The sequence below is a fragment of the Pyrgilauda ruficollis genome, unplaced genomic scaffold, assembly GCF_017590135.1.
Source record: "Pyrgilauda ruficollis isolate IOZ18807 unplaced genomic scaffold, ASM1759013v1 scaffold162, whole genome shotgun sequence".
NCBI lineage: Eukaryota > Metazoa > Chordata > Aves > Passeriformes > Passeridae > Pyrgilauda > Pyrgilauda ruficollis.
This window is the reverse complement of record NW_024514987.1, coordinates 769,905-777,999: the sequence shown is the minus strand read 5'-3', so window position 1 is coordinate 777,999 and position 8,095 is coordinate 769,905. Positions and strand designations below refer to the sequence as shown.

The following is an 8,095-nucleotide window of genomic DNA, read 5'->3' as shown; positions in this document are numbered from 1 at the left end:
GGGGGCGCACGGAGGGATCTGTGGGGGAGAAAGGTAGGCAGGGATGCGGGGAAAACGGGAAGACAGGGACCTGCCGAGTGGAGAAAGGCAGCCATCGACCGAGGTGGAGGAAGGCGGGGACGGGGGAGACAGGTAGGGAGACAGGGGGAGAGCAGCAGGCAGCGATCCGGGGAGCAGGGGGGGTACAGACGGGAGAGGGGGCGGGCGGGCGAGCAGGGCCGCCCCCGGCCCCACGTGGCTCGGGGGACACGCGGGTTTATAAAGCGCTCCGGGCCCGCGAGTGCGGGAGGCGGCGGCGGCACCGGCCGGGAGCGGGGCTCGAACCCGCGGGGCTCGGATGCGCCCGGCGGCTGCGGCGGGGCCACGGCCGCCCACGGGCCATGGAGCTGCCCGTGGATGTGACCTCGGGGCTGCCCTCGGGGCTGCCCGCCGCCACCGCCACCCCCTGGGGCAACGGCACCGCCTGGGCCCCCCTGCCCGGACACGGCGTCAACGACACGGGCCTGCAGCGGGCCAAGAACGCCACATCCATCCTCATCGCCATCGTCATCACCGCGCTCTACTCTGTGGTGTGCGTGGTGGGGCTGCTGGGCAACGTCCTGGTCATGTACGGCATCGTCAGGTGAGAGCGGGCAGCCCGGGGGAGAAGGGGCACCGTGGGCGCAGCAGGGGGAGAGCAGCGGTGCAGCCCGGCTGTGCCCGGTGCCGCACACGGGAGCTGGGAGCTGCTGGCGCTGAGTGAGCGCGCACCGGGGCTGAGACAGCACCAGGAGGGAGTTTGCACTGAGAGAGGGTGGGCGCGGGGCTGAGCGTGTGCTGCGTGTCAAACAGCAGCAGAAGTAAGTGTGAACCAAGAGCGAGTGTGCAACGGGTGTGAGTGTGCGCCAGGTATGCACGCTCTGGGTGTGAGTTTGCCTCGCGTGTGAGTGCTCCCCGGGCAGCAGGAGGGCTGGCTGTGAACGGGCTGCTTGCAGCGCCGAGAGGGTGTTGCTGGCAGCTGCGATGTGCGACTGTGCGTGTGAGCAGTGCGTGTGCAAGCTGTGCAAGGGCGGGGGGTGCAGGTGCTGTGGAGGGGTGAAAGCAGAGGCTGGAGCAGCTCGGGGAGTGCAGGGGAGCTGTGTTTGGCCATGGGGAGGGGGCATGGGCGACACAGCCCGACCCCGAGTGGGTGCCTCTTGTCCTTTGTGAGGAAGAGAAGCCGCAGGGCTGCTGACGCTGCGGGTGGGAGATGCCCTGTTTGCAGGGTGGGTCCAGACCCCCCCCCTCCCCAGCCAGGGGCTGGTGGGTTCCCACTGCTGCCACCTCACTCCATCAGTGGGAATTACCCACCCAGCCCATTCCCAGCTCCTTCTTGTGCCAGCACCTCCTGCAGCTGCCTGACTTCTGTTTTTCCTCTAACAAAGAACAGAAACTGCACGGCCCAGCCCCATCTCCCACAGCAGCTGAGCTGTGCTCTGGTCCCCTCAGTGTGGGGTACCATCTCCAGTAGCCGAGACCTACTGCAGCTGCATCCAAGACCTCGGACCTGTGGTGAGGCTTTCCCTGGGCAGAGACAGGGTCTGCACGGTCTCTGCACCCCAGGACAAACAACATGACCCAAATGCCCCCCATTATAAAGAGGGGGCATGGCAAGATGCTGCTGTATCCAGCCAGGCACTTGTGCTAAGGTACAAAATCTCATCGGTCCCTTTGTCCGACACTGGGTGGTCCTGCTCCTCCACAGCTCTGCCAGGAGCAGAGGATGGGGCTGTGCTCACAGTCACATTCTGTGAGGGCGCAGACCCCACCACCTCCAGCCTGGCAGGAGGGAGCACAAGGGTCTCACTGGGTGCCTGGGCTTCACAGCCACCCCCTCTGCACTGGAGGGGGCTTGGTCCTGTAGGTCCAGAACCTGTGGGGTAATTCCAATTCCCATTGCCTCAGGTGATGCTGTAACCCCAGCTTGAGCAAAACCCCAGAGCCAAACCAGAGCTGGTGGCTGGATTTAAACAAACCCTCCAAATTCACACCTTTAACCATTTCCACCCTCATTTCCCTGTCCTTTTTAGTCCATAGCTATTGTTTCAGGAGGTCAGCACAGCCTGGCACTGCATGCACACAAATAAATGTGGTGACTCACTGGAGGGAAGGAAACCATCCTGAAACGTGTCCATGAGCCGCCCTGGAGTGCCCACTGCCCTGGTATGAGGCTCTGCTGCCCCTGCTCCCCACTCTCTGTGTTTTTAACCATTCAAGAGGGTGGGCAATGGGGAGTGCCATGGGGGAGTAACTCACTGACCCAACCTGACGCCTTATGGGATTTTTCACCCACTCAAAGTGGCATCAAAAATGAGCCCTGGTCAGAAAAAGCAAATTGAGGTAATTGCAGCAGAGACAGATGCCATGAATAATGTCAGGGTGAGGGATGAGTGTTATTAGACCCCCTCCAGCTCATTCTGTGAGAGGAGAGGGAAGGCATTTTAAAGAGAGTGATTTCATATGCAAACAACATCCTCCCTATTTTACTCACTGAGTAACTCCATGTTACCCAGGCTTTAGCAAGCCTGACAGCCACAGATCCCATCACCACACCTTCTAGCCCCACATTTTCCAATTGATGATGGAATTAAACACAGAATCACAGAGCGGTTTGGGTTGGAAATGACCTTATAGACCATCTTGTTTCCACTAGTCCAGGTGGCTCCAAGCCCTGTCCAAGCTGGCCTTGAACACTTCCAGGGATGGGGAATATCTCCCGTGAAATGAGCAAATCTCATCCTCCAAGCCCCTGGGACAGGAGGGGCTGCAGGGACACGTGCCCCCTCCATGGCCAAAGCCATCTGGAGTTTCCCAGAGGTCCTTGTCAGAGCTGCTCCATGTTGACAAGGTTTAGGTTGGACTAGGGGAGACCTGTGTCTGTGGAAGAAAGGGATCAGCTTGGATTTGGACCTCAGTGCCAGGGAGATTCTGGGTGTTTGCCTTGTGCTCCTCTAGTGCCACCTCTCAGTGCCCTTGGGTTCCAGGCAGGGTGTCCAGGCAGTCTGGAAGCACGGCTGGAGCACATCCTGGGGGCCGGGACCTCTGGGACCACCCTGAGTTTGCCACAAAGTCCACGAGTGCCAGGGGCTGGCAGATGCAGACACAGGACCCTGGTATATAGCTCTGTGAGTGGACACACCATGAGCCGAGCACAGCCAAACTCCAAATAAATCCCTGTCCAGAGCAGCCAAAGCCAGCTGCACACCTGGAGGGAGCCCAGCACACCCAGCACCCTGACCAGCACTGCCGTGCCCACTGCATTGTCAGGGGCTTTTAAAAACACTCCTGGAAACAATTTGCAGCTGTGAGCTCAGGGCGGCAAGTGCCCTCAGCCCCACTCAGCCCCTCAGCCCCCCACCAGCTCCCACACAGGCTGCAGGGACCGCTGGCTGCACGCTTTGTCAAGCCAGCCTCTTCAGGCAGTGGCTTTTAGCAGCTCCAGGAATTTTTCTTTCACTTATTGTTCACTTTTCTTTCACTTATTTATTTTCCAAGAGGTTTGGAGAGGGCATCCCTACTTGGGAGTCGAGACTGGAATGTGGAGCTGCCCTGTGCTTGCCCCATCCCTCCCATCTCTTCTCTCCATCAACATTTCCCAGATTGTTCCGTTCAAGTGCATAACTTCCCAATCAAGGCACTCACTTAATTGCAATGGGTTTGGCAGCCTGGGGAGGTCCATCAGCAGCAGTGGATGATTTGCTCTAATGTGGGCAATAAGCCTCTTTCCTGGAGCAGCAGTTTCATTTGCAGCTCAGGAGGTTCACCAGGATGGACACCTCACCCTGTGCAGGGGGTTGAAACCTCAGCCCAAACCTGGAGGGGGCTGAATCTTGCTCCAAAACCCCAGTGCTAGAAGCTAAATTGCCATCCTTATTATCCCAGTCATCCCTATCACCATCCCAAGTTATTCCCATCAACCCCATCATCCCAGTTATCCCCAGCCTCATCCCAGTTATCCCTGTCATTCCAGTCAAATGCATCAGCAGAGTCAACCCGTCATCCCAGACATTCCCATTATCATCCCAATCATCTCCATTATCCCAGTCATCCCTGTCACTGCTCTGCCCTCACCAGCCCCCTCCTGCCTGGGGATGGGTGACAGCTCTGGCCCTCCAGTCCTCCTGGCACATCTGGCAGGGGGTTGGGAAGTGCTTACCCAGGACAGCTAAGCACAGCTGGCAGATCATGGAATGAATAACAGATTTTTTTACCATTTTACTCAAAAAAGAGAGACCACAGATGTGTGACTCTACCTGAACTGACTGTTCACATAGGAGAGACAAAACCTGACAATACCACAAATTCTCAGCTTTTTGTTTAACCTGGGAGGAAACTTTTCTGCAAAAGCACTTGGAAAATAACACTAAAGAGAATGGAAAAGGACTTTTCAAGGACAAGACATTTTTAATGCCATATTTAAATTTTTAAAAAAAGCTCAGCTTGAATATTTCCACCCTTGGGCAACGGGCTGCCATTTGCAGCCATGGTGAAGGAGACAGGAATGCTCTTGGAGCTGGGAGCTGGGTTAAGCTGCTGTTTTCTATTTTCTCCCAGAAAGAAATTAGTTTTTCAGCTCCAGTTCCCAGTTCTATTGACAATGGAACCTGGTGGGTCTCTGTCCCCACGAATACACTCTCTCCTGACCCTGCTGAGATGTGGAAAGGCTAAGGGGAAGGGATTGGGTAGCACCATCAATCCCAGAATCTTTCCCACACCAACCCGCTGTCCTGGGCTCCAGCCAGGGCAGGACCACCTGTGATGGGAGCCACTCAATCCCCCCACCTCAGTTTATTTCATGTACCCCCAACATGTGATGAGCTGCACCAGTTATCACAGAATCCTAGAGTGCTTTAGATTGGAAGTGACCTTAAAGCCCATCTCATTACACTCCCTGTCATGGGCAGGGACACCTTCCACTGTCCCAGGCTGCTCCAGGCCCTGTCCAGCCTGGCCTGGAACACTTCCAGGGATGGGGCAGCCACAGATTCTCTGGGCAAGCTGTGCCAGCTTATCACCACCCTCATATCTGATTCAAACCTGTCAGTTTAAAACTGTCTTACCCCTATCACACATGTGAAAAGTCTATTTTATAAGTACACCAAGGAAAACAATCTTTTCATCTCAGCAACAAAGTGGTAATCTCCCACCTTGTGCCTTATTCCAGTGCTGCTACAGGCAGGTTTAGCCACGCACAGAGATGGTTTTGGGCAAACTGACCCTGATGTTAATTAATTAGGGTATATCTATAAAAGCTTGAGGCTGGGGAGGATGCTCTCTGAGCAATGGGGATTTGCTGGAAGGGAGCACAGGAAGAGCTGGAGCTGCTGGTGTACTCCTGTAAAGAGCAGGGTCTTCCACAGAGCCACTCCCACCCCATGCGTGTTGCCCTTTGGGGGTACCCAGCAGATCCCTCAGTATCTATTTCCAAGCCACCACACCATTCAAGGCATCCCTCTGACCAACACTTGCGGGACTGGATGCTCCTGGGACACACACACACATCCCTGCTCCTCTGGCATCTGCCATAACTCTGCCTCATCCCTTCAGGAAAGGTTTGGACATGAGGGACCATGCATTTCTCTTGCCATGGTGTGACAAGAACCAGAAGCAGAGCCAGCCCTTCCCAAATGCCCTGGGGGATACAGCAGGCTTCCCCAAAGGCTCTGGAGCTCCAGGCTGGCTAATTGGGCTGCTTCCAGATGGCCTGTTTCCGGGGGTAATCGATCCAATTTCTGCAAGCAAACTTGACAGGGAAGCAGGCTGGATAATCACAATTTACTAGGTGGAAAATCAGATGAAGGAGGGTTGAGGGGATAAAGGACATTGCACAACTGGTTTGGGGAAATGCCAAGCACACTGGTGCTGCAGAAGGGCACATCACAACACTTTTGTCCACCAAGGCTGGTGTCACCTCGTGAGCAGAGAGGCTGTGCCCCCTCCTCATCACGTCAAGTGCCCTGACCACCTGTAACATGCCCTTTCTCTGCCACCCCCAGGTACACCAAGATGAAGACAGCCACCAACATCTACATCTTCAACCTGGCGCTGGCTGATGCAGTGGCCACCAGCACACTGCCCTTCCAGAGCGCCAAGTACCTGATGGAGACCTGGCCCTTCGGGGAGCTGCTCTGCAAGGTCGTGCTCTCTATTGACTACTACAACATGTTCACCAGCATCTTCACCCTCACCATGATGAGCGTGGACCGCTACATCGCCGTGTGCCACCCAGTCAAGGCCCTGGACTTCCGCACGCCGGCCAAAGCCAAGATCATCAACGTCTGCATCTGGGTGCTCTCCTCCCTCATCGGGGTGCCCGTCATGATCATGGCAGTCACCAAGTCAAAAGGCAAGTGTCTCAGGGGACATGTTCCCTCCTGTCCCATCAGTCAATCCCAGGGGTGACCTGGCAAACCTGACCTCTGGTCCTGTAGCAGATTTGTGGTCAGTGGTGGGCACCTGTCCGTGACACCATAAATGTGCTCTGTCTTGGAAAAAGCATCATGGTGTTATTTCCCGTCTTAGAAACTGTCCCAGAAATTGTCCTCCCTTCCCCTTAAGGGTAGGGATCCCACAGCTCTCCCCACCTCCTGGGATGCAAAGCAGGGGCCTATAAAAAACCCCAGTGATGCTGCAAAGTCTCCAAGTGACCCTAAGGTCTGCAGCTCCTGTGTGGGGACACTGGTCCTTGGCTGCTAGGAAAGCTCTGGGCATCTTGAGGAAGTGGAGGGTGATATGTGGATGTGACATGGAGATGTCCATCATGGGGGTTGGGAGAAGGGAGGATTTGCCTTGAATGGCCCAGGAGGCTCTGCAAGGATAAGGTTCCAGGGTCACTGCATCCACTGCCTCCCCTCAGTGTCTTGTGGACAGGGGTCTGATGGCACAGAGCTCCTGGGGAACCTCTGCCAGGAGCAGGCAGGTAGGAATGCATCTCCCTGGGGTTTTAACAAGCCATGACTGAGCAGAAGGCAGAATATTCTCAGCAGACACTAAGCTTCCTCTTTGACCCTCCTCTCTCCTACAGACGGTGTGGTCCTGTGCACTCTCCAGTTTCCTGACCCTCCCATCTACTGGGACACTGTGACCAAGATCTGTGTCTTCATCTTTGCCTTCCTGGTCCCCATTCTGGTCATCACCATCTGCTACGGGCTGATGATCCTTCGCCTGAAGAGCGTCCGGCTCCTCTCAGGCTCTAAGGAGAAGGATCGCAACCTGCGGCGCATCACTCGCATGGTGCTGGTGGTGGTGGCAGCCTTCATCATCTGCTGGACACCCATCCACATCTTCGTCATCGTCTGGACGCTGGTGGACATAGACAAGAAGAACCCCTATGTGGTGGCCAGCCTGCACTTCTGCATTGCTCTGGGCTACACCAACAGCAGCCTCAACCCTGTCCTTTATGCTTTCCTGGATGAAAACTTCAAGAGGTGCTTCCGAGAGTTCTGCCTGCCTTTCCGAGCCCGCGTGGACCAGAACAGCTTCTCCCGTGCCAGGAACACCACGCGGGAGCACGTCTCCACCTGCACCCCCCCTGAGGCCCGCGGCAAGCCGGCATGACTAGAGGTGGGCAGCCCCCAGCGGGGCTGCCGGCCGCACGGAGCGGAGGAGCTGCGCTCAGAAGTCACCCAGGTCACCACCACAGAGCTGTAGCAGAATGCTGGGCTGGGCACTGCTCCATAACACTGCTGGGTTTGCGTGCAGACTGACTGCAAAAGCTTTTTATATCCTGAGAACGAAAAATGGGAGAACTGGGACTCGCCAAATGATGTAGGGAAAGGACAAGAACAAGAGGCAAGTTGGGCAAATATGCTCCACTAATGCCACCACCTAAACCAACAACACCCAGAGGGGCTGTCACCCTCCAACACATGGCTCTTGGCAGAGCCCAGGGCACCTGAACTGCAATGTCCTCGTGCTTATCCTCCTGCATGGGCCAGGATGACACCACAGCCCATGGCAAGAGGGGAAACACTCACATGGCAGAAAGGAACTGTGCCAGGAGGTGATTATAGCATCACAGAATCATTCAGGTTGGAAAATCCCTCCAAGATCATCCAGTTCAACTGTTCTACCACTA

At 56.0% G+C, this 8,095-nt stretch overlaps 1 protein-coding gene across 3 annotated transcripts; it reads left to right on the top strand.

Annotated features, from left to right (window-relative positions):
- Positions 1-303: 303 nt before the first annotated feature.
- Positions 304-7,606, top strand: OPRD1 (opioid receptor delta 1). 3 transcript variants are annotated; one of them, XM_041463184.1, is made up of 3 exons: positions 304-622; positions 6,015-6,364; positions 7,043-7,606. In XM_041463184.1, exons 1-3 carry the CDS (start codon positions 381-383, stop codon positions 7,573-7,575), a joined length of 1,125 nt encoding a protein of 374 aa, XP_041319118.1. In that variant the 5' UTR covers positions 304-380; the 3' UTR covers positions 7,576-7,606. The 3 variants fall into 3 exon arrangements, with proteins under 3 accessions (XP_041319118.1, XP_041319119.1, XP_041319120.1); XM_041463185.1 differs by having other exon boundaries at positions 495-622; positions 6,015-6,370; positions 7,043-7,575; XM_041463186.1 differs by having other exon boundaries at positions 576-607; positions 7,043-7,575.
- The last annotated feature ends 489 nt before the right edge of the window (positions 7,607-8,095 follow it).

What these genes read in the sequence shown, in the direction of transcription:
- OPRD1 (XM_041463184.1), top strand. Translation starts at nt 381, where the DNA reads ATGGAGCTGCCCGTGGATGTGACCTCGGGGCTGCCCTCGGGGCTGCCC. An exon ending in GTCATGTACGGCATCGTCAG is followed by an intron (nt 623 to 6,014) that starts GTGAGAGCGGGC and finishes TGCCACCCCCAG; the next exon opens with GTACACCAAGATGAAGACAG. An exon ending in GGCAGTCACCAAGTCAAAAG is followed by an intron (nt 6,365 to 7,042) that starts GCAAGTGTCTCA and finishes TCTCTCCTACAG; the next exon opens with ACGGTGTGGTCCTGTGCACT.